Below are 25,969 nucleotides of genomic sequence, written 5' to 3' on the forward strand. Positions count from 1 at the left end.
AAGATAAAAACAGGGCAACTTATAACATAATATATGTACATTTAAATAACTTAAAACTAAGTACAAGGCGGTCTTATCGCTTTAGAGGGAATGCTTCCAAATACAATAAAGGATTTAAATTTAACCTACATACCTTGATGTAAATTATAAACACATATAATAAAAAAAAATGTGTGCGTGTACTAGTGTACACACGTAAGAAGTGAAACTTCTTTATGACCTTATTTTTCAAAACATAATTTACAGAAATACGTCGAATCACGCGTGGTAGGGATATGAAGAAGATGGCGCGTAACGGAAAAACGTCACGCGTAACGAAAAAATGTTACACTAATTTTTTTTCCAACCCCGATAAAGAAGTTTCACTTCAAATATTATTGCACCATTTCAATGCCAAACATTTGATTATGTATTTGTAAAATATTTTAAACATTTTACACTACATTTAAAATGCCGGGTTATGAGAATAGCCGGCTATCACAAAGAGAAAGAACTGTATTGTTGTTTTTTTAAACAATTGAGCCCCGAACGGCCCGATCGGTCCACGAGTCCACGACACAATAGATTTTCTATTGTGTCTGTGATTCCGGGGCCTGAGTTATTAATATACAAATTTATGAGAATTGGTTTAAAAAAATATAATCATATTATTCATATTCTAAGACATAAATAAAATTTTAGCATGAGAATTTTTTTTGAATTCTTTATTTAATCTGACAGTTGATATTTTTATATTTAAAAACGGCAACACCACACCACAGTTTTTTTAGGTACTTGTCTAATGTTTTGTTGACTTGGTAGTTGTGAAATAAAATATTGTACAGTTTTGATTTACTGTTTCATAAAATTATCATTATAGAAGTATTGTTTTAATGAAACTAATTCTGTCATTGAATCGAGCAAGTTAAAATGGAATCACCTTTACAAAAAGTTTGTATTTGTTGCCACGAAGAAAGGGAAAATCTTAAAAGCCTTTTGAACTGCAATTTTACGTATATTTTGAATTGTCTTGTTAATAATGGGGTAAGTATCATCATTATTTATATATTTTTTTATTCAACATCTTCAGAAATATTCCAAATTGCTTAGTTTCTAGTAATTTAAAAAGAATTTAATGTTATAGTGTGTTCTATAGGTATTGGCATCTTGTTATAAGATGGCCGATTACATTTACTTTTTTTCTTGTTATATGATATCAAATACGAAATTAAATATACATCTATAAATTTAAATTAAGTTGCAATTTGTCTTTTAATAATTATTCAATTGTTTTGTCACCTTGAAAAGACTGAATAAATAAATAATTAAATTTATTTTATGAAGACTTACGGCTGATTTTTCAATCCTTGGATAAAACTTATTCATCGAATAATGTATAAAACTACCATTTTAAAAACGTATTCTAATTGCCCGCATTTGACAGTTTACGTGACATTTCAATATTATCGTGTAATACTTTATTGGATGGATAAGTTTTAACCAAGCATTGAAAAATCGGCCCTTAATATAACAAAAATAATCATTTTAAATAAAATTAATACTTAATACAGTAAAAAAATAAACATCTTTAAAGAAAGACAGTATTAGCATAAAATAAATAAAATTATATTATGTAATGGATATTGCTATTTAATATGCGGCCTTATCACTCGATAGTCATCGCTTCCAGTCAATTCTCGTTATTTTTATAATTTAGTTAATTGAACGTGTTGGCGATTAAATGATTGTAATACTTAAATTTTAATGTGTTTTTTATATGAACTTATTTATTTTTCTATATTTCAGTTGGCATTTGAAAATTATAATATTTGCGATGTGTGCCACATAACGCTGAAAAAAATAGACAAATTCAAAAACTATGTTGAGGAAAACAACAAATTACTGAACGAAAAACTTGCAAATAATCATGTAAAAGTCCCAAATCTATATAAATTTCAAACATCAAATATTGAATTAATATGGACAACCATAGACGGAAAACTAGAACACGAAACAAAAGAAGCATTCGATGATTTAAATATCGAAGTTAAAGTCGAGAATGACAATGACAGCGATTTGAAAATGGAACCGTTCGAAGTACCGACCATAGATAACGAGAATTGGGAAGTGTTGCCAGTTAGAAAGAAGAAACCTCGCACGCAGTTTCAAGCGAATTATGAGGGGAAAATTAATATTCTTACGATATCTATGGAAGACTTAATAAATGAAAGAATGGAGGAAAGACAGAATAAGAAATATTTACGATTGCCATATAAATGTTCTGATTGTATTGTGGCGTTTGACTTTGAAGATGCTTTGAAGGAACATATGGATAAGAAACATAATGTGGTAAGACAGTTTATCATCTTTATCATCCACTAGCTGTGCTCCGCGGTTTCACCCGCATTGCACCGCTCCTGTTGGTCTTACTGTGATGATATATAGCCTATACTCTATAGCCTTCCTCGATAAATGGGTTACCTAACACTGAAATCATTTTTTAAATCAAACCAGTAGTTCCTGAGATTAGCGCGTTTAAACAAACAAACTCTTCAGCTTTATAATATTAGGCTATAATATATAATCATGATAAGACCAACAGGAGCAGAGCAATGCAGGTGAAACCGTGAAGCGCAGCTAGTATATTATAAAGAAAATGTTTGCTAAACCGCTTCTTTCAGACTGAAGGCAGTATCGTATGTACGATCTGCAAGTCAGCACTTAGCAGCCAATTGTCTTATAATGATCACTGGAAACGGCATATGAGAAGGTGAATATTAACTTATTTTTGGTACAGCTGTGTCTATGGTTTCTTTATACTCTTTGAGTAGTCTAGTAAGTACATTGTATTAAAATACTAGCTGCGCTTCACTGTTTCACCCGCGTGGCTCCGCTCCTGTTGGTCTTATCGTAATGATATAGAATAGCCTTATAATATTTTTTACTCCTGGGAGTAAAAGTGCCCCTAGGAGTCTTCACACTTCTAATGGTAGTTTTACTCCTAGGAGCCAAAAAATATTTTTGAAATGTTTGTGTGTCTGTTGGTCCGTCCTGTCTGGCTTTCATTCAAAAATGACTAGGCGAATTTTGAAGAAACATTTTTTCAATATAGGTTTTTTCCTCAACATAAAGACTTTAGACATATGTTTTTAAATCTACACACGCGCCAACGAAGTCGAAGGCATAGAAAGTCCTTTATAAAGATAAATCATACAAATACATATTACTTTTAGGTATTAACTAGCTGTGCCCCGCGGTTTTACCCGCATTACTACACTCCTGTCGGTTTTAGCGTGACGATATATTATAGCCTATAGCCTTCCTCGAGAAATGGACTATCTAACACCGAAATAATTTTTCAAATTGGACCAGTAGATCCTGAGTTTAGTGCGTTCAAACAAACAAACAAACTCTTCAGATTCATAATATTAGTATAGATTTCATAGCAAATATATGTATATACGAAAAAAATCTCAATTCGCTTTTTGTCTGTCGTTTAAATTAAAACTTTTGGCAGTCTGCAAACAAATTTTATAATCTATAAACAAGCTTTCCGCCCGCAATTACGCCGTGTCTCGAAAACTGAGCAGTCGTTTTTGAGTCTATCGCGAACAGACAGACAGTTTGTAAATGTAAATAATTAATCATTTATTTTCATAAATAATTTACAAATTAATTTGACCCCAGGCTCCTTAGATAAAATATCTATATATATAAAAATGAAACCCGTTTTACTTGGTCACGGCATCACGCGTGAACGGGTGGACCAATTTCGATACTTATTTTTTTTTAATATTCCTTGAAGTACGAGGATGGTTCTTATGGAAAGAAAACATTAACATGTACCACGGGCGAAGCCGGGGCGGAATGCTAGTAAAATATAATAATAAAATTGTATGTTTGTGTTACTAATTATTATATTTCTTAAATTGCAGATACGAATGCGCTGAGTGTGGCAAACGCAATAAGTATATTCACCCAATTCTGGGGCATTATAACGAGATACATGGCAACATTCCCGTTGAGTATTCGTGTAAATTGTGCGACTATAGAACTAAGTGAGTGTTGCCCTATGTATTACTTTTCACGCTCTTTTTATCTTCACCTGTATGTTTGTATGTAACCGACTACTTTATACTCGATTTTGATCTTAAACGGACAGATTTAGTACAAACTTTGAAGATAATACCTTTTTATATTTGAAAATAATTCGATCTTCTGTTGTTTATGAATTCTGACATCTGGTTTTCCACTAGTATTGCCATGTATCAAAGAAAAGTTTCAAGCATCCGTATATTGCCAGTGTTAATGATATAGAAAAAAAAATCTTTATTGAAAAAGTTTAAATAATACAGTTAGAATTTGGGGGAATTAAAGCCTGTGTTAGTTCGAAACTGTGTTACAGGCTTTAGAATCCCCTCACAATTTTAGTATAATCACACCCCGGACACTCCATACAAAATTATCGTTTTGACAGTCACACTGTAGAGAGTGCAAATGTGTGTGTTAACGCTTTAGGGTTCGCACATTAATTGTGACTAGCGTAAAGAAATTTGCGTTTTTCTGATGAAATACATCCGTAAACAGCACAATATCTAACCATTTTCTACGAAAAACGATATTCACAAATCCAAAATAATAAAATTACTTTAAGTTAATTTGATTAATGTTGTCAATCTTCGTTGCGTATCGTCGTGATAGCCTGATCGTGCGGGGTGAGGTAAGTGTTTAATTTTGGCGGGAGGCGGAGAGTGTCCGTTCTGTAGCGTTTAGCTACTATTATGTATTCTGTGGTATAATTTTAAAATAAAAAAAATATTTTCTTTTATAAAAATTTGTGTATTATCAATCAAAATTTATTTGACCGCCTCCTTGGTGCAGTGATTGACGCGTGAGCGTAGCACCGAGGGGTCCTGGGCTCGATTCCCGGTGGAGACGAAGAAAAAAAAAGTCTCGGTCTGGCAGGACACAGAAGGCTGATCACCTACTTGTCCTTAAAGAAAATCGATCAGTGAAACAGATGCATGCGTAATGCATCTGCCCCTTATCCCACTAGGGGACATGGGACTTCACTTAATCAAAATTTATCATGTTTAGGGGGGAAGGGTCTTAGTTTTTGTGACGAAATATGTCCAGGGGGGTCACAGAAAGTGTCACACAGCGTGACAACCGGGGGGGAGGGGGTCAAAAAAAGTAAATTTTAGTGTGACGTATTTTATGAACGGCCCCTTGCCGGTTCTTCTATGTAAAAATTGCTTTCCGTATCTGTGGTAATTTGTAAAACTATGTTATGACGATTCAAAAGTGCTTCTAGAGGATGTCAAAATGAATTAATAAATGTTGAGTTTGAAAATACATTTATCCTATCCTATCCTACTTCCTACTTATTTTATAAATGCGAAAGTTTGTGAGGATGGATGTGTATGTGTATGTTTGTTACTCTATCACGCAAATACTACTGAATTGATTACAATGAAATTTAGCACACATATAGAGGGTAATTTGGATTAACACAGGATAAATTTTATCCCGGACATCCCACGGGAAAGGGAACTATGCGGGTTTTTCTGTGAAAACGCAGGCAAAGCCGCGGGCAGAAAACTAGTATACTATAATTAATATTAAAAAGAAAAGATTATATACTTTTTTCATATTTAAAATTATTGTTTGCAGTTTGAAACATAGATACAGATACCACTTGGACAAGCATAGAACAGCAAATGTGCAATGCAAAGAGTGTGGCAACAATTTTGTTAACGCTTCAGTATTGAAGACTCATATGCGGTGAGTTTTTTTAAACAGGCTATATATTATCATCACGCTAAGACCAACAGGAGCGGAGCAATGCGGGTAAAACCGCGCGGCACAGCTAGTTACCAATATTATAAATCTTTATTCTATACTAGTATTATAAAGACCTTGTTTGAACGCGCTTATCTCAACTACAGGTCCAATATGAATAATTCTCTCACTGTTAGATAGTCCATTAATCGAGGAAGTTTATATATCATCACGCTAATACCGATAGTACACAGTTATGTAGTTACTAGCTGTTCCCCGCGGTTTCACCCGCATTGCTCCGCTCCTGTTGGTCTTATGTGATGATATATAGCCTATAGCCTTCCTCGATAAATGGGCTATTTAACACCGAAAGAATTTTTCAAATCGGACCAGTAGTTCCCGAGATTAGCGCGTTTAAACAAACACTTCAGCTTTATAATATTAGTATAGATAAAGGGAAATTTTACCTTCTAGAACAGTACACAAAACCATCGCCCACCTACACAAATGTGATGTGTGCGGAAAGTCCTACAAACGTCGGAGCGCACTCTATACACACAAACAGACACACACACAAACCGGCGCGTACTGTGCCTCGTGTGATCTAACATTTAAAACTCAATCTACGTTGATACAACACTTGAAAATGAGTTCTAAACATGTTAGCGATGATTTAAAGAGGTAAGTGTATTTATTTACTACTTGCATCCCGCGTCTTCACCCGCTTAAATGAGTTTTCTTATGATATATCAGAATAAAAAGAAGCCTGAGTTATTTGGTCTACCTAAATGTTTTTCATATTTCCTAATTAGACTGTATTTTTTTTATAAATTTTAAGCTATTTGCCCTTTCTCTATATGTATAAACAATATGAGTGCGAAATTTCAACTCTCCTCAAAAGGGGTGCTAAGTTTTTGTCTCACGTAATATGTACCTAGTTCATATTATATAGAAGATTATTATATTGTTAGATGTAACTTTTGATTTAATATTTTTGTGGTAGAATAGTTGTTACTATTTCCTGTCAAAACATTTTTAGCTGTCGAAAACTATAAATATCCGCTTTCCTTTGACTCGTGGCGCATTCGTACGAATCGTGCGGGGGGGGGGGGGGCTCGAACGTTGTTTGTACGACTTTTGACCCAACTACCCTCACTTTGCTAATAGTCGTTGACTTCCTGCGATTTGTTATCGATTGGGCAGACCTACATCAATTGGGCAGTTGTGTAGAATCGCAGTACATTCTTATTACATTTCAAATAGGGATGTAACGATACATGATTTTGCCGATACGATACCGATACCGATATTTGTAATAAAATATCGGCGATACCCATACCGATACCGATATCGATGGCTTGGTAGAAAAATAAATAGTGAATTATGCATAAAAGTTACCAACATTCAACCGAGACTCAACTGTAAATCGTATTCTTTTAAATAAAAATGCCAAATCAAAAAAACAAGAAAAACATTTATTTTAGTATTATTATTTTACAAAGTCAGTTAAACTTTAAGTAATACACATACAATCAGTAATAAAAGTTTACTATTGGTAGAGTTCTATTAGAAAACAAAGTGCCCGCGCGCTGGCGACCTCCCGCATTGTTCATTGGGCGCGGTTTTTTGAATTGTTTGATTTCGATATCGGTTGTTTTATAATCGGCGATACCGATATATCGGCTTGCCGCTTATATGCCGATATCGGCCGATATATCGGTATCGGTATCGTTACATCCCTAATTAATACAATAAATAATAAAAATATTTCCTTTAAATTATTCAGATTCATATGCGACGAATGCGGTAAGAAATTCCTCACGAAATCATCTCTAGTGAACCACATCGAGTTTGATCACTTGAAGAGCCGCAAGTATTCTTGTGATAAGTGCTCTAAGGTATGAACATTACTTTTATTTATAATTACCTATATGCAACTATCTTTATAATATTTTTTACTCCTAGGAGTAAAAGTGCACGTAGAAGTATTCATACTTCATAATACATGCCAAAAAATTATTTTTGAAAATTTTGTCTGTCTGCTGTTCTCCGGCTTATTTTTAATAATTATATTCTATCCTTATAATATTTTTACTCCTTGGAGTAAAAGTGCCCCTAGGAGTATTCATACTTGTAATGGTAGTTTTACTCCTAGGAGCCAAAAAATATTTTTCAAATGTTTGTGTGTCTGTTGGCCCGTCCTGTCTGGCTTTCATTCAAAAATGACTATGCGAATTTTGAAGAAACATTTTTTCAATATAGGTTTTTTCCTCAACATAAAGATCGAGAAGATATAATCTTCTTATTTATAAAAATGAATCGCAAAATGTGTTGGCCGGTAAGCGCATAACTCGAGAACGGCTGAACCGATTTCGATAATTCTTTTTTTATTATATTCCTGTTTACGTTTTCTCTACATAAGAACCATCCTACGAGGATGGTTCTTATGTAGAGAAAACGTAAACATGTACCACGGGCGAAGCCGGGGCGGACCGCTAGTTTTACATAAATAAATACCTTAATATGTTTTTCATATAAAAGTATTTATGTAAAATTATAGTCTTTAAAATCTACACACGCGTCAACGAAGTCGGAGGCATAGCAAGTCCTTTATAAATCATACATATTATATACTTATTACTTTTAGGTATTAACTAGCTGTGCCCCGCGGTTTTACCCGCATCACTACACTCCTGTTGGTTTTAGCGTGACCATAGGAATCTAAATAACAAGACACATAGAAGTGCTATAATGTCATAATTCGTATGAAAACCGCTGTCGCCAAAATCAACACATTCAAACCGAAAGCTAAACAGTACACACAAGTAAACTATGCATTTTATTGGACAGCTTGATTTTAGTGAAAACTAACTTAACTATTAAATTAAGCTTTTGAATATGTATCCTAACGCACGAATTTACGGTTTATTTTAGAATAACATCCCTAAGTATATGAGACTTTTTGCTCCAATACGAACAAACGTGATAATAAGAATGGTCGACTGTATCATTCATTGTTATTTCGATTACTATGGTGACACTCGTAATACTTGTAAATATTCTATAATTTTAAGGAAAAATGGCATTATTTCTAAAAAACAATATTTTCCGATGAAATATTATTCCTTTATAAGTATAATTTCAACTTGTGGAAGAATTTCCGCAATGGGAATTGCTGAAACACACCATGTATACACTCATACGTCTCCAGAGCAACTGAACAGTGACGAATGCACTGGTGATGTGAAAATCACCTGAGTGGCGACAAGGTCACGCACGCTTACGACTTCTAGTGTCTTGTTATTTAGATTTCTATGAGCGTGACGATGAATTATAGCCTATAGTCTTCCTCGAGAAATGGACTATCTAACACCGAAATAATTTTTCAAATCGGACCAGTAGTTCCTGAGATTGGCGCGTTTAAACAAAAAAACTCTTCATCTTTATAATGTTAGTGTAGATATTAAAATTAACATTTGTACAGGTGTTCAAATATAAGAATGGTTTAAAAAGTCACATGCTGTCCGTACACGAAAACGTTCGTCCGCCGAGAAACAAAATTTGCGATCAGTGTGGTCGGGGATTTACTGTGAGTTCTCTATTTTATTTATTGATGATATTGATTTACTGTATATTTTTATATGGCAATAAGTTTAAACTGTCAGTGTCAAGTTTTAACGGTAGGATAACAGGATTTTTTGAAGTGAAACTTCTTTAGGCGCGTTGAGAGTAAAATTTCAAGTTCGCACCGAACGCAAGGCCACGATTTTGGTATCTTTCAATCTTGCTGAAGAAGTTTCACTTCTGACACGTGTGATCGGCACACACGCGCTTTTTTGTACTATAAACGACATTTTATTTATTTTAATTCTAGTAATATTACCATGTGATGCTCGTAATCAAAATTAAAAGCGTAGAGAATGTTATTTTCTACCTTTGTAAGATTCATAAATTGGTTATGTAATCATTATTGAGTAAATTATCAAGTGATGCACAATCTTATATATAAAAACTAGCGGTCCGCCCCGGCTTCGCCCGTGGTACATAATATTTACGTTTTCTCGCAAAATGTGTTGGTAAGCGCATAACTCGAGAACGGCTGAACCGATTTCGATAATTCTTTTTTTATTATATTCCTTGAAGTACGAGGATGGTTTTTACGTAGAGAAAACGTAAATTTTTCTTAATGAACATCTCACGTACACTAATCGTAATTTATTTTATTCAGCTCGCGAAAAACTGGGCCGGTCTAATAACTGGCGCTTTATCTGGACCCGAGGAGGTCGTATTTTTGCCAGGCGAGATAATAAATCAAAAGTCGTATATATAACTTGTGAAAAAGATATAGATGAGGTTTTTTGTTCTTAAACGATTTGGAAATGTTTGTCGTCACTACTTTTATTTTTATGTTCTATCTCAATATTATGAATACGATGTTTTATAATATGTCTACGTTAAATAATTTTAATAATGTATATGCGCCCAATTCAACTCATATTACAATAATTTTAACTTTTTATTTTTTCCTTAACTTAAAAAACTTCAATTTGAAATTTTATTTAGGTATAAAATCGAATCACATAATTAGTAATAATATTGTATTGCATTTTGGTGTTGTCCTATGTGAGAACAAACATCCTATTGATTTACTATTTCCCTCACTCTCGCAATATTTATGTAGTATCCTAATATATTATAATAACTTGTTACTTATATACACTGTATGGCTTTGTATTTGTTACTTGTTGGTCCTTAAGAACAAACAATTATTAATAATATTATTCTTGAACGTATGTGATAGCAATGTTTAATGTTAAGGATAAATTAAAATTTGGATTCTTAAACCCAGGATCACTCGGAACTAATCATGATGAATTTCTTGTGGCTATGTTGCGTCACTCCGTCGATTTGATGGCTATCAATGAGACGTGGCTACGCGAAGGTGAGGAAGGGCGCGCGCCTGTCGTGCCCGGCTACCGGCTGCGTCATGTGCCGCGTCCACCCAGCACTCGTTCGCGGGGAGGTGGTGTCGGGTTTTACATAAAAAAGGGACTATCCGTACAGGTAGTTTCTCATCCTGGACATGCCTTTCCGATGGTGGAACAGATGTGGCTTAAACTCGTAGTTCGTGGTAAAGTGCTGGTCGTGGGTACTGCGTATCGCCCTCCGTGGATGGACTCGGGGATGTTCTTTGAAGCCTTAACTGAAAGTATGGGAACTTTTGTGTGGTGTGATTATATCATTTTATTAGGGGACTTCAACATTAACACTTTAAATTGCAACCACTCAAATTTTTTAAAACTAGATACATTTTTGGGCACCTTTAAATTAAAACAACACGTAACCGAACCCACACATTTCACTGCTAACTCGGAGACATTATTGGACTTGGTTTGCACAAACGTTCCAGTATCATGCGTCACAGTAGACCACATCGGAGCCCTTAGTAACCACGCTTTTATTACATTCTTACTACATCTAAAAAAAGAAAAACCATTGACCAAGCATATTACCTATAGATCCATTAAAACTATCGACAACGACCTTTTTCAACAATCTTTAAATAACATATCGTGGAATAATTTACTGTTACTAGACGATGTAAATGACCTAGTGGCTGCTTTGACTGATATTATATTGTCTCTTTTTGATTTTTACGCGCCCAAAAAGATTATACATATAAGAGAGAAACATTACCCGTGGATAACCTATAATATGAAGAAAATTATGAACTGTCGCGATAAAGCCCAAATTAAAGCGCGGAAAACGAAGCTTAGTGCAGATAAAGACACTTACCTTGAATTAAAACACTATGTAAGGCTCGCTATTCATAGGGAAAAGGTGGCATATTTTGACACATATATTAACAATAATATAAATCGCCCGTCGATAATGTGGAAACATATTAAAGAGCAAGTCCAGATCAACACAAAAAAAGACACTATTTTACCATCCCACATTAATAACCCGGTTGAAATTAATGATCACTTTTTAAATATACCTGGCACCATACCTGTTGACCAGTCAACCCTTACCTACTATCAGTCTCATAGGTTCAATGACTCTGTATTTAAATTCAAGCTTGTCGACGAGAATACCGTACTTAAAACTGTGAATGAGATCAAATCTCAAGCTATAGGCGTTGACGATATCTCGTTAGATATGTTTCTCCTCACCTTGCCTAATTCGCTGCCTACTTTAACCCGTATAATAAATACATCTTTCCAGACTCATACATTCCCACACTCATGGCGTCAAGCAATAGTTTACCCTATACCTAAAAATAACCACCCAGATAGCCTGAAAGATCTCCGACCTATTAGTGTGCTTCCTTGTTTATCAAAGGTTATAGAAAAGCTTGTTCACAAACAATTAACAGAATTCCTGGAACTACATGACATCTTACCTGAGCAACAATCTGGCTTTAGGAAGCATAGAGGTACTGCTACGGCACTCATGGACGTTGTTGATAACGTGTTATGCGCTCAAGATGATGGAAAGGGCACAATCATGCTACTGTTAGACTATTCTCGGGCTTTTGACACAATAGACATTAACCTGCTACTTTGTAAGCTTGTATACTACGGGTTAGATGAGAATAGTGTGAAATGGTTTAACAGTTACCTGTGCAATCGTACTCAAACTGTCTCAGTCTTAAAAGAAGACGGAAGCAGGTCACTCTCGAATACTAGTAGTGTCCTTAGAGGTGTTCCTCAGGGATCAATTTTAGGCCCTCTCTTATTTATATTGTACAGTGCAGATGTTGTAAATATGATTAAAAACTGTAACTATCAAATTTACGCAGACGACATACAACTATACTACTCATTTCATCCTAATCAAACTCTTGACGCAATTACTCGAGTAAATTCTGATTTAAAGGATATAAATACATGGTCTGAACGTAACTCACTTATTCTTAACCCATCCAAAACAAAATTTATGATCTTAGGTAATCCATATATAATAAATAAAATTAACCAATATGACATAAATTTAATAATTAAAGACAGAAAAATTGACCGAGTACACGAGGCTCGAAATTTAGGTATAATCTTTGACGAGAACTTAAGATTCGAGAAACACATCAACACTACTATTTCCAATTGCTTTTATCGCTTAAAAACTCTATATAGAATACGAAAATACATTGACACATCTCTTCGCATTCGCCTCTGTGATACGCTTGTACTGTCCAAGTTCAACTACGCTGATACTGTGTATGGGCCTAGATTGCTCTCACGGACCAAATCAGCAATTCAACGTGTACAAAACGCTTGTGCACGTTATTGCTGGAATATACCGCCACGAACTCATGTCAGTCCATACATTAAGAGTGCCAAACTTTTAAACATGGAGGCGCGTAGGCGTTTACATTTTGCCACACTTCTTTTCGGAATAATGCAAGCCAAAGTTCCACTTTATCTATATACTAAACTTGCTTGGATGGGTGAGCGCAGTGCCCAAAACTATGAAACAAGATCTGCATTCCAAAAACTAGCCATTCCTAGACACCACTCCGCAGCGTTCAGGGGTAGTTTCCGCTACAGTGCCACCATGTGTTGGAATAATCTTCCACCACCACTGCGCCAATTGCGCAATAAAGAAAACTTCCGTATAAAATATCGTAATTACTTATTGATCTCAGCTTCTTGAAGGCCTTGGTGGCACTGAAAGTAATTCCTTACTTCCTTTTTCATATAGATTCCTGTGTTTGATTTTCATAAAATATTAGTTTCCGTTAGTTTATTTTAATATGTTACTGTTTTTTTATTGTTATTTTTTTTTTTTTTTTGTACGCTTTAAAAAGTTTTTGTTTGTTTTTAGACCTTTTTTACTTTTCTTTGGTTGTTTTAATTGTATTTTTTTTTTTTTTTTTTTCTCTCATTTCTGATACTCGTTTAATTGTAAGTATTGTTAGTGACGTGTTTTATTAGTTTAATTTTGCTGTTGTTTCAATCTCGTTTATTTTTATTCTTATTTTTTTTTGTATTTCGTAATTGTCAACTCCAAGTGTCATTAGGGGCCACTGAAAATCAGTGGCACGAATGGTTTTACTATCATTCGTGCCGAATACTGAGTTGGTCCCTTTTGTCAACGTGAAAATGCCCAGTACCTTCCCACATTATAGTATGAATACATTTTTTTTTTGATGATAATAATTACTTATTGATGATAAATAATTTAATGTTTGTATTATATGTGTGTTGCTAAATGCCTATATTGTGTAAAATCTCATGCTCTGGTGTATTTGTGTTATGTTGACAATAAACGTTTATTTATTTATTTTATTTTATTTAAATATGTACCACGGGCGAAGCCGGGGCGGACCGCTAGTTATTCATAAAAATAATAACTCTTGCCTTTATAATATAATGGCTGTTTTGCTTGGTTCCACTAGTAGACAAACCCGCGGGCAACAACAACAATTTCTATAATGTATTTATTATTCTGGTACATCACAGCTGATAAACATAAACATACATACATACAAGTTACGGCCCTGCCTTAATACGAAACTGATGAATACGCCGTTCGCACGTTAGTCCGATTTCCCTGAGTTAGCATCCAAGCTTACGTCTTTATAAATTCATTAAAATGTATAAATTCATTCTTTAACTCCGATCTGCATCGTGCAGACATGGGTGTAAAAATCTCACTTTAGTCATTAAATGTAGTTTCTAAGTATATCTGAGTTTCTTTTGGGGCCTCCGGCTGCGGGAAATGTAATTTACATATAAATATATAATTTTAAATCAATACTTATATAGATAATTATTAACACAGAGCAAACATTTGCCTCACATACAAATATTTACCCCGGGTGGGAATCGAACCCACGACCAGGGGCTTGCAAGGTCACTACCAACCATGTCAATATTATTATTAGTCAATATTTTTTTTCGTTACAGTCAACATCGATACTAAAAAATCATATTCGCACGCACACGGGCGAGAGGCCGCTCCACTGCCCGCTCTGTCCCGCGACGTTCGCGCATTCGGGCGCGCTCTATACGCACAACAAGCTGCTGCATCAGCCGAAACGGAAGACTTGATGAATAAAATGATTGAATTTACGTGTTTTTTTATTTATTTAACCCAGTTTATTACATTATTGACTGATAACCCTTTAAACCCTCAAAAAGTTGTTGAAAGAATGATTTGTAAAAGTAGAAAGGTGAAGATAGAAAAAAAAACGTTACGTTCGATTCGGTATTTCGCTTGGTATTTCGTTAAAACATGGGGTAAAAAATAAAAAAATGAACGTGTGCCGCCGGGCATAGACAATCAATTTACGTTTTTCATATAAAATAATTTTAACAATATTTATTAAAAACGATTATTATCATTTACAATAAAGCAAAAATTTATTTATTAAAATGTTTACTGTTTATTCATATTCCGATTTGAGATCATCATTTTCGATCAATATTTCAATATTTTTATCTAATATTATTCCATCGTTCGTTTCTTTCTCATTTTTAGTATTGTCTTCAATAATAATATCTTCGTTCTGAATCTTTTCATGATTATCATTATTATATTTTGAAACATCGTCAAAATCAGCTTCGGTTATATCTTTATTCATTTTAGATTTAAGATATCGTTGTATCGATAGAAGTTCTTTAAAAAGCTTACTTTTAAGTGTGTTATTTAAATTCTTATATTTATCAAAAACAAGAATATTTAATGCGTTTTTCACTAACTTCCTTAATTCTTCATTAGTTTTTGGAACGTTTTCAAGTTTACGAACTATTTTATTCAATTTCTCTACATCATTTTTATCATAATATTTGTCCAGTTTTGATAATAACACTTTAATTGCCTTGTAGTTTTTGTTATCAGCCGTTTTTCTTGTATGTATTCTCAAAATTTTTGGATTCTCATGTATATATTTTATAACTGAGCTATATTTGTCACCTAAGAAACTTGAAAGTGGTATATTATTATCGAAGTGTCTAGTCGTCCGCTAAACGGATGAATAAAATAAATTAGTCGTCCGATTACCGGATGAATAAAATAATTTAATCGTCCGATTACCGGATGAATAAAATAATTTAATCGTCCGATTATTCGGATTAATAGATAACCTTTTAACACTAAAGCTAGTTGGGTTGGACTAAAGCAAAGGGGGCGCAGGACTTAGAAAATTTTTGATGGAGTTGGTGTCATTATAACACCTATTTATTATTATTTTATCGTAAAGATTACGCTAATATAAGCATGTTTTATAGGAACAACTTTTCTCTAAAATCAAAAATGGCCGAGATATTCGCCCTTAATTCGTTAGGTTAGGTTTAGGTTAGGTTAGCCTTTAGGTTAGGTTAGGTTAGGTTAGGTTAGGTTTCCAACGGGAGGGAAGAGCAGGCAAACCACCTTTCCTGTTCTTGGCTTGCGCCTGGCCTGGAGATGGGCTGCCGCCGAGGGGGTCGCGGAAGAATTCTAACAAATACCCGCGGCCCCATCATTAAAGCGGCTCGACGGAACACAGTGGGGTTTTAGTCGGTAAGAATCCGACATAACCCAAGGCTCCTTCCCCGGGGGCCGTGGGTATCTTTGGAAGATTTCCCCACTATAAAAAAAAAAAAAAAAAAGGTTAGGTTAGGTTTCAAAAAACTACACAGAAATAGGAGCCCCGCGAAGCGGGGCTCCGTCGACGCGCAAAAAAAAATCAAGTTTAGGTTAGGTTAGCCGTTAGGTTAGGTTAGGTTAGGTTTCTTAAAAAAAAAACTAAACAGAAATAGGAGCCCCGCGAAGCGGGGCTCCGTCGACGCGCAAAAAAAAATCAAGTTTAGGTTAGGTTAGGTTAGGTTTCTTAAAAAAAAAACTACACAGAAATAGGAGCCCCGCGAAGCGGGGCTCCGTCGACGCGCAAAAAAAAAATCAAGTTTAGGTTAGGTTAGGTTAGGTTAGGTTTCTTAAAAAAAAACTACACAGAAATAGGAGCCCCGCGAAGCGGGGCTCCGTCGACGCGCAAAAAAAAATCAAGTTTAGGTTAGGTTTCTTAAAAAAAAAACTACACAGAAATAGGAGCCCCGCTTCGCGGGGCTCCGTCGATGCGCAAAAAAAAATCAAGTTTAGGTTAGGTTAGGTTAGGTTTCTTAAAAAAAAAACTACACAGAAATAGGAGCCCCGCGAAGCGGGGCTCCGTCGACGCGCAAAAAAAAATCAAGTTTAGGTTAGGTTAGGTTTCTTAAAAAAAAAACTACACAGAAATAGGAGCCCCGCTTCGCGGGGCTCCGTCGACGCGCAAAAAAAAATCAAGTTTAGGTTAGGTTAGGTTAGGTTAGGTATATTACGCTAATATAAGCATGTTTTATAGGAACAACTTTTCTCTAAAATCAAAAATGGCCGAGATATTCGCCCTTAATTCGTTAGGTTAGGTTTAGGTTAGGTTAGCCTTTAGGTTAGGTTAGGTTAGGTTTCAAAAAAACTACACGGAAATAGGAGCCCCGCGAAGCGGGGCTCCGTCGACGCGCAAAAAAAAATCAAGTTTAGGTTAGGTTAGCCGTTAGGTTAGGTTAGGTTAGGTTTCTTAAAAAAAAAACTAAACAGAAATAGGAGCCCCGCGAAGCGGGGCTCCGTCGACGCGCAAAAAAAATCAAGTTTAGGTTAGGTTAGGTTTCTTAAAAAAAAACTACACAGAAATAGGAGCCCCGCGAAGCGGGGCTCCGTCGACGCGCAAAAAAAATCAAGTTTAGGTTAGGTTAGGTTTCTTAAAAAAAAACTACACAGAAATAGGAGCCCCGCTTCGCGGGGCTCCGTCGACGCGCAAAAAAAAATCAAGTTTAGGTTAGGTTAGGTTAGGTTTCTTAAAAAAAAAACTACACAGAAATAGGAGCCCCGCGAAGCGGGGCTCCGTCGACGCGCAAAAAAAAATCAAGTTTAGGTTAGGTTAGGTTAGGTTTCTTAAAAAAAAAACTACACAGAAATAGGAGCCCCGCGAAGCGGGGCTCCGTTGACGCGCAAAAAAAAAATCAAGTTTAGGTTAGGTAAGGTTAGGTTAGGTTTCTTAAAAAAAAACTACACAGAAATAGGAGCCCCGCGAAGCGGGGCTCCGTCGACGCGCAAAAAAAAATCAAATACCAACGTGTGCCCTCCTCCCCCCTCCTCCCCCCACAAAAAACCTATAATACGTGCGGCAGATCTCTAAAGAAACCCCGATAACCTAACTATATAGATAAATAGATGTTATCGGACGATTAAATTATTTTATTCATCCGGTAATCGGACGACTAATTTATTTTATTCATCCGTTTAGCGGACGATTAGCTTTGTCCTATTATTATTTATATGTTCATCCACTTCTTTGATAAACACTCTGGTTATTTTATCAAAATCTTTATCATCAAAATTATTTACTCTTGTTGCCAAGTTTTCGATAACAACACTCATTTTATTTTTATTTGGTTCGAGCATAGCTTTGATAGGGTTCAATAGATTTTGAAGTCGATTAAGAAAGTTTTTAATATCAGCAATGCTATGATTAGATTCATGTTTTGGATCGAATTGTAACGATGTTTCAAGTTCTAGATTTACGCTTTTTGGATCTAACTTTGCCGTGATAGCTGTAAAAATAATAGTTAAACTTGAATTTGTTAATTTCTAGCATGGTATAGTTTTCTACAACGACGTCATGTTTCTAGTACGGTATCTATTTATTCCAGTTTGGTATAGAAGATAAAAACAGGCCAACTTATAACATAATATATGTACATTTAAATAACTTAAAACTAAGTACAAGGCGGTCTTATCGCTTTAGAGGGAATGCTTCCAAATACAATAAATTATTTAAATTTAACCTACATACCTTGATGTAAATTATAAACACATATAATAAAAAAAAATGTGTGCGTGTACTATTGTACTCACGTAAGAAGTGAAACTTCTTTATGACCTTATTTTTCAAAACATAATTTACAGAAATACAATCACGCGTGGTAGGAATATGAAGAAGATGGCGCGTAACGGAAAAACGTCACGCGTAACGAAAAAATGTTACACTAATTTTTTTTCCAACCCCGATAAAGAAGTTTCACTTCAAATATTGCACCATTTCAATGCCAAACATTTGAATATGTGTTTGTAAAATATTTTAAACATTTTACACTACATTTAAAAAAGCCGGGTTATGAGAATAGCCGGCTATCACAAAGAGAAAGAACTGTATTGTATAATGTTTTTTTAAACAATTGAGCCCCGAACGGCCCGATCGGTCCACGAGTCCACGACACAATACATTTTCTATTGTGTCTGTGATTCCGCTGCCTGAGTTATTAATCTTAGATATTAATATACAAATTTATGAGAATTGGTTTAAAAAAATATAATCATAGTATATATAAAATTTTAGCATGAGAATTTTTTTTGAATTCTTTATTTAATCTGACAGTTGATATTTTTATATTTAAAAACGGCAACACCACACTCCACAGTTTTTTTCTCAGTTTTTTTACTTGTCTAATGTTTTGTTGACTTGATATGTAGTTGTGAAATAAAATATTGTACAGTTTTGATTTACTGTTTCATAAAATTATCATTATAGAAGTATTGTTTTAATGAAACTAATTCTGTCATTGAATCGAGCAAGTTAAAATGGAATCACCTTTACAAAAAGTTTGTATTTGTTGCCACGAAGAAAGGGAAAATCTTAAAAGCCTTTTGAACTGCAATTTTACGTATATTTTGAATTGTCTTGTTAATAATGGGGTAAGTATCATCATTATTTATATATTTTTTTATTCAACATCTTCAGAAATATTCCAAATTGCTTAGTTTCTAGTAATTTAAAAAGAATTTTATGATAAACATAGTGTGTTCTATAGGAATTGGCATCTTGTTATAAGATGGCCGATTACATTTACTTTTTTTCTTGTTATAGGTATGATATCAAATACGAAATTAAATATACATCTTTTAAATTAAGTTGCAATTTGTCTTTTAATAATTATTCAATGGTTTTGTCACCTTGAAAAGACTGAATAAATAAAAAATTAAATTTATTTTATTTTTATTTATTTTATTTTTATTTATTTGTTTATTTCAGGCAACAAATGTAGTTACAGTTAAAAAGGTCTTAATATAACTTTAAAACTACGGCCCATATGAACTTAAAACTACTTAAATACTAAATTAATACACGCTATGTCTTCGGCGTGTGACGCGACTCCGGGGGGCCGGGTATCCGTCCGCGGAAGCGGCGAAACACAACTCCCTGCGGCCAAAACCCTTCGTCCATGTAGACGCTCAGCTTGGCGGTCGGCACTCTCACCACGAAGGAGTTGAAGCTCACTTTATGGCGAGACTCCAGCCGTTCCACTCGCAGACTCAAACCTGTCTTCGCATGCAAGTACTCGACAACATCTTCAGTCTTGGTACAGTAGTGCACACGAGACACGTAGAGCGGCGTCGTCGGCACCTCTGCGCGCATCCGCAAGTTTGGATCTTTCGTTGCGGTGCCACACTTGTTCTGACGAGTCAGCTTCCTTTTCTTCTGTACTTTTGTGAAGCCATCCTCGTCGACGCCCTTCGTTTTTGAAGGTAAACTTTTCCGCACGGGTGCGTTTACTCCTTTTGATTGTTTTGGGGTCGCAGTCATTTTTGCGGCTGCGGCGGCGTAGTCACGTTGAGGAGCAGCTGGCAACGTGACATGCGATGTCTTCTCCGGGGGAGAGGTAACGGGAGCGGGGCGCGGGGCGTCACTCGGGTCATCGGCGGTCGGCGACACGTCAACATCAGCGGTTAAAATGCCGACGTATGCATTTTGCGCTCCGCGTCGTGCATTCACATATGACGGCACGGGTGACCTACATATTGCATGCGCATCGCGATATGTCGCTAACTCGACTCGTAAATCGGAGATGGTCTTCTCTGAAGCCTCCAACTTGGTGTGTACCTCGGCCAGACTCGCCTTAAGGAATGTGATGTCCTTAAGGAGCCTCGTAACATCGACGTGATCGAATCCCACCGGTGGAAGTTTATGCAACTCCTTTGCGACGAAATCGGGCACTATGAATCGAAATCGGCATTATGAACACTTACGGCTGATTTTTCAATCCTTGGATAAAACTTATTCATCGAATAATGTATAAAACTACCATTTTAAAAACGTATTCTAATTGCCCGTATTTGACAGTTTACGTGACATTTCAATATTATCGTGTAATACTTTATTGGACGGATAAGTTTTAACCAAGCATTGAAAAATCGGCCCTTAATATAACAAAAATAATCATTTTAAATAAAAATAAATACAGTAAAAAAATAAACATCTTTAAAGAAAGACAGTATTAGCATAAAATAAATAAAATTATATTATGTAATGGATATTGCTATTTAATATGCGGCCTTATCACTCGATAGTCATCGCTTCCAGTCAATTCTCGTTATTTTTATAATTTAGTTAATTGAATGTGTTGGCGATTAAATGATTGTAATACTTAAATTTTAATGTGTTTTTTATATGAACTTATTTATTTTTCTATATTTCAGTTGGCATTTGAAAATTATAATATTTGCGATGTGTGCCACATAACGCTGAAAAATATAGACAAATTCAAAAACTATGTTGAGGAAAACAACAAATTACTGAACGAAAAACTTGCAAATAATCATGTAAAAGGCCCAAATCTATATAAATTTCAAACATCAAATATTGAATTAATATGGACAACCATAGACGGAAAACTAGAACACGAAACAAAAGAAGTATTTGATGATTTAAATATCGAAGTTAAAGTCGAGAATGACAATGACAGCGATTTGAAAATGGAACCGTTCGAAGTACCGACCATAGATAACGAGAATTGGGAAGTGTTGCCAATTAGAAAGAAGAAACCTCGCACGCAGTTTCAAGCGAATTATGAGGGGAAAATTAATATTCTTACGATATCTATGGAAGACTTAATAAATGAAAGAATGGAGGAAAGACAGAATAAGAAATATTTACGATTGCCATATAAATGTTCTGATTGTATTGTGGCGTTTGACTTTGAAGATGCTTTGAAGGAACATATGGATAAGAAACATAATGTGGTAAGACAGTTTATCATCTTTATCATCCACTAGCTGTGCTCCGCGGTTTCACCCGCATTGCACCGCTCCTGTTGGTCTTACTGTGATGATATATAGCCTTCCTTGATAAATGGGTTACCTAACACTGAAATCATTTTTTAAATCAAACCAGTAGTTCCTGAGATTAGCGCTATTAAACTAAGAAATAGTATTGAAATAAATATCAAACGTAAACTCAAGCAATATTATATAGCCCATTATAGTTATGTATATTAAAGTTATAAAATGTGTCTTCATACTATGTAAACATTATATAGTCTTCACTTATAAAAATTGTTAAACAGTTAAACCGAAATTGTCATTATATAAATACGAACATCACTATAAACCTCAGTGGTTTTTTAAGTCACAACTGTACACTTATGTTTGTAAACCTTATTGTTTCTGATAATAAATAATAAAAAATAAAAATAAAAAAACAAACAAACTCTTCAGCTTTATAATATTAGGCTATAATATATAATCATGATAAGACCAACAGGAGCAGAGCAATGCAGGTGAAACCGTGAAGCGCAGCTAGTATATTATAAAGAAAATGTTTGCTAAACCGCTTCTTTCAGACTGAAGGTAGTATCGTATGTACGATCTGCAAGTCAGCACTTAGCAGCCAATTGTCTTATAATGATCACTGGAAACGGCATATGAGAAGGTGAATATTAACTTATTTTTGGTACAGCTGTGTCTATGGTTTCTTTATACTCTTTGAGTAGTCTAGTAAGTACATTGTATTAAAATACTAGATGCGCTTCACTGTTTCACCCGCGTGGCTCCGCTCCTGTTGGTCTTATCGTAATGATATAGAATAGCCTTATAATATTTTTTACTCCTGGGAGTAAAAGTGCCCCTAGGAGTCTTCACACTTCTAATGGTAGTTTTACTCCTAGGAGCCAAAAAATATTTTTGAAATGTTTGTGTGTCTGTTGGTCCGTCCTGTCTGGCTTTCATTCAAAAATGACTAGGCGAATTTTGAAGAAACATTTTTTCAATATAGGTTTTTTCCTCAACATAAAGACTTTAGACATATGTTTTTAAATCTACACACGCGCCAACGAAGTCGAAGGCATAGAAAGTCCTTTATAAAGATAAATCATACAAATACATATTACTTTTAGGTATTAACTAGCTGTGCCCCGCGGTTTTACCCGCATTACTACACTCCTGTCGGTTTTAGCGTGACGATATATTATAGCCTATAGCCTTCCTCGAGAAATGGACTATCTAACACCGAAATAATTTTTCAAATTGGACCAGTAGATCCTGAGTTTAGTGCGTTCAAACAAACAAACAAACTCTTCAGATTCATAATATTAGTATAGATTTCATAGCAAATATATGTATATACGAAAAAAATCTCAATTCGCTTTTTGTCTGTCGTTTAAATTAAGAGCCCCTTATACTGAAAGTTTAGGCATTTTAGGCACTGAGACGGCTCGCGCCCGCGTTGCGCAGGAGCCGGCGCGGCATGAACTCCGGTGACCTATGAAGGCGGGCGAATACGCCACAGTATAAATAAATCAGTAGTTCGATTTTATTTGCTATCGTAGGAATGTATTTGATAAATAAATTTACTACTTATCCTATACCATTAAACGAGCAAAATTTGCATATTTATATATTTGTTTGTATATATACAGTGTGGAAGCTTTCGATGTGCCCTGAATGGAAAGTACTTGAAATACTAGGGGTAGCAAATTTTTCTGAAAGGTAAAAAAACTTTGCCGCTATTCCTATTCAACAACCCATATAAAAGAGGATCTCAGGCAAGGTAATTTTTAAAACATTTTACAAGGTAATTTTTTTAAATCACTACATAGTATATAAAACAAAGTCGCTTTCACTGTCCCTATGTCTCTATGTCCCTTTGTACGCTTAAATTTTTGTAACTACGCAACGGATTTTATAGTTCTTTCGATTCCCGGTCGAAGAAAATGAATTTTTGAAAATCTTTGAATGCAGTTCTATTTCTTTTTAAAAATAAAGGAAATTTGCTATCTCCAGTATTTCTAGTACTTTCACCCAGGGCCCATCGAAAATTTCCACACTGTATTTACAAACAAATATATTAATATGCAAATATTGCTCGTTTAATAGTATAGAATAAGAAGTTAATTTATATTTACAACAATAATCCTAGGATAACAAACAAAATCAAACTACTGATTTATTTATACCGTGACGTGCTCGCCGTTTTACTCGCCGCTCGGTTCTAATACGCGAGCGGCGACTACAACGTGGTCGGGAGCAAAACTAGCACAGGTCCTCCTTCGATGACGTCCGGCTGGACTCTGGCGGCACTGACGTGGTGCGCGCGAGTCGCATTTTACGTATTATATTTTATATAGAAAAAAATAAGGGCTAAATTATAAATCTATCCAAAAATTTCCCTGTAAAACCTGATTAGTAAATTAAATGTAAAATTTTCATAAACATAGCGTTCCCCTAATTCTCATAAAACTGATTATGCTTTCAAAATCGATGTTACTTCTGATTTTTTTTTGATCGAGTTAAATGTTTAATATTGTGTTTTTATCCAAAAAAGTCACTAGATCAAACGTTTATCTGTGCTATATATTTTTTTAGGATTTTAAATATGATGATTTCTATCCAAAAACCATGATTTAGAAACATACATTTTGAACAATGGGGCCTTAAAACTTTTGGCAGTCTGCAAACAAATTTTATAATCTATAAACAAGCTTTCCGCCCGCAATTACGCCGTGTCTCGAAAACTGAGCAGTCGTTTTTGAGTCTATCGCGAACAGACAGACAGTTTGTAAATGTAAATAATTAATCATTTATTTTCATAAATAATTTACAAATTAATTTGACCCCAGGCTCCTTAGATAAAATATTTATATACATATAAAAATAGAAATGGACTATCTAACACCGAAAGAATTTTTCAAATCGGACCAGTAGTTCCTGAGATTGGCGCGTTTAAACAAACAAACTCTTCATCTTTATAATGTTAGTGTAGATATTAAAATTAACATTTGTACAGGTGTTCAAATATAAGAATGGTTTAAAACGTCACATGCTGCACGTACACGAAAACGTTCGTCCGCCGAGAAACAAAATTTGCGATCAGTGTGGTCGGGGATTTACTGTGAGTTCTCTATTTTATTTATTGATGATATTGATTTACTGTATATTTTTATATGGCAATAAGTTTAAACTGTCAGTGTCAAGTTTTAACGGTAGGATAACAGGATTTTTTGAAGTGAAACTTCTTTAGGCGCGTTGAGAGTAAAATTTCAAGTTCGCAGCGAACGCAAGGCCACGATTTTGGTATCTTTCAATCTTGCTGAAGAAGTTTCACTTCTGACACGTGTGCTCGGCACACACGCGCTTTTTTGTACTATAAACGACATTTTATTTATTTTAATTCTAGTAATATTACCATGTGATGCTCGTAATCAAAATTAAAAGCATAGATAATTTTATTTTCTACCTTTGTAAGCTACATAATTGGTTACGTAATCATTATTGAGTAAATTATCAAGTGACGCACAATTATTCATAAAAATAATAACTCTTGCCTTTATAATATAATGGCTGTTTCGCTTGGTTCCACTAGTAGACGAACCCGCGGGCAACAACAACAATTTCTATAATTTATTTTATTATTCTGGTACATCACAGCTGATAAACATAAACATACATACATACATATAAATATATAATTTTAAATCAATACTTCTATAGATAATTATTAACACAGAGCAAACATTTGCCTCACATACAAATATTTACCCCGGGTGGGAATCGAACCCACGACCAGGGGCTTGCAAGGTCACTACCAACCAAGTCAATATTATTATTAGTCAATATTTTTTTTCGTTACAGTCAACATCGATATTAAAAAATCATATTCGCACGCACACGGGCGAGAGGCCGCTCCACTGCCCGCTCTGTCCCGCGACGTTCGCGCATTCGGGCGCGCTCTATACACACAACAAGCTGCTGCATCAGCCGAAACGGAAGACTTGATGAATAAAATGATTGAATTTACGTGTTTTTTATTTATTTAACCCAGTTTATTGCATTAAAATTTACTAATAACCCTTTAAACCCTCAAAAAGTTGTTGAAAGAATGATTTGTAAAAGTAGAAAGGTGAAGATAGAAAAAAAAATG

The 25,969-nt window shown here is 34.9% G+C and overlaps 3 protein-coding genes across 5 annotated transcripts; 2 read left to right on the forward strand and 1 right to left on the reverse strand.

The window, feature by feature from the left end:
- Window positions 1–787: 787 nt before the first annotated feature.
- On the forward strand, window positions 788–14,837 carry LOC149895517 (zinc finger Y-chromosomal protein 1-like). Of its 3 annotated transcripts, XM_090118763.1 has the most exons (9): window positions 788–1,023; window positions 1,786–2,328; window positions 2,661–2,749; window positions 3,915–4,037; window positions 5,653–5,763; window positions 6,235–6,441; window positions 7,547–7,658; window positions 9,245–9,349; window positions 14,673–14,837. In XM_090118763.1, the coding sequence occupies exons 1-9, from the start codon at window positions 910–912 to the stop codon at window positions 14,814–14,816; spliced, it is 1,548 nt and encodes a 515-aa protein (XP_089974889.1). In that variant the 5' UTR covers window positions 788–909; the 3' UTR covers window positions 14,817–14,837. The 3 variants fall into 3 exon arrangements, with proteins under 3 accessions (XP_089974889.1, XP_089974890.1, XP_089974891.1); XM_090118764.1 differs by lacking the exon at window positions 9,245–9,349; XM_090118765.1 differs by lacking the exon at window positions 6,235–6,441.
- A 314-nt stretch (window positions 14,838–15,151) lies between these two features.
- On the reverse strand, window positions 15,152–18,832 carry LOC149895518 (uncharacterized). The gene is made up of 4 exons (XM_090118789.1): window positions 18,815–18,832; window positions 18,568–18,658; window positions 18,057–18,329; window positions 15,152–15,717 (listed from the first exon to the last, which is right to left on the reverse strand). The coding sequence occupies exons 1-4, from the start codon at window positions 18,830–18,832 to the stop codon at window positions 15,152–15,154; spliced, it is 948 nt and encodes a 315-aa protein (XP_089974915.1).
- A 393-nt stretch (window positions 18,833–19,225) lies between these two features.
- On the forward strand, window positions 19,226–25,845 carry LOC149895519 (uncharacterized). Its single transcript, XM_090118790.1, has 6 exons — window positions 19,226–19,470; window positions 21,253–21,795; window positions 22,395–22,483; window positions 22,575–22,623; window positions 24,836–24,940; window positions 25,681–25,845. Exons 1-6 carry the CDS (start codon window positions 19,357–19,359, stop codon window positions 25,822–25,824), a joined length of 1,044 nt encoding a protein of 347 aa, XP_089974916.1. The 5' UTR covers window positions 19,226–19,356; the 3' UTR covers window positions 25,825–25,845.
- Window positions 25,846–25,969: the final 124 nt, after the last annotated feature.

The sequence above is a fragment of the Colias eurytheme genome, chromosome 31 (genome assembly GCF_061535395.1).
Source record: "Colias eurytheme isolate Ceu_HAF_F1 chromosome 31, ilColEury1 Martin Lab GWU primary, whole genome shotgun sequence".
NCBI classification, from domain to species: Eukaryota; Metazoa; Arthropoda; class Insecta; order Lepidoptera; family Pieridae; genus Colias; species Colias eurytheme.

Coding starts and splice junctions, on each gene's coding strand:
- LOC149895517 (XM_090118763.1), top strand. CDS start 910: ATGGAATCACCTTTACAAAAAGTTTGTATTTGTTGCCACGAAGAAAGG. Junction 6,442..7,546: donor GTTAGCGATGATTTAAAGAG/GTAAGTGTATTT, acceptor TAAATTATTCAG/ATTCATATGCGACGAATGCG. Junction 7,659..9,244: donor CTTGTGATAAGTGCTCTAAG/GTATGAACATTA, acceptor ACATTTGTACAG/GTGTTCAAATATAAGAATGG.
- LOC149895519 (XM_090118790.1), top strand. CDS start 19,357: ATGGAATCACCTTTACAAAAAGTTTGTATTTGTTGCCACGAAGAAAGG. Junction 21,796..22,394: donor TGGATAAGAAACATAATGTG/GTAAGACAGTTT, acceptor CGCTTCTTTCAG/ACTGAAGGTAGTATCGTATG. Junction 22,484..22,574: donor TGGAAACGGCATATGAGAAG/GTGAATATTAAC, acceptor TTAAAATACTAG/ATGCGCTTCACTGTTTCACC.
- LOC149895518 (XM_090118789.1), bottom strand. Junction 18,330..18,567: donor TATAATTTACATCAAGGTAT/GTAGGTTAAATT, acceptor TTATTTTTACAG/CTATCACGGCAAAGTTAGAT. Junction 15,718..18,056: donor TATCAAAGAAGTGGATGAAC/ATATAAATAATA, acceptor GGACGACTAGAC/ACTTCGATAATAATATACCA.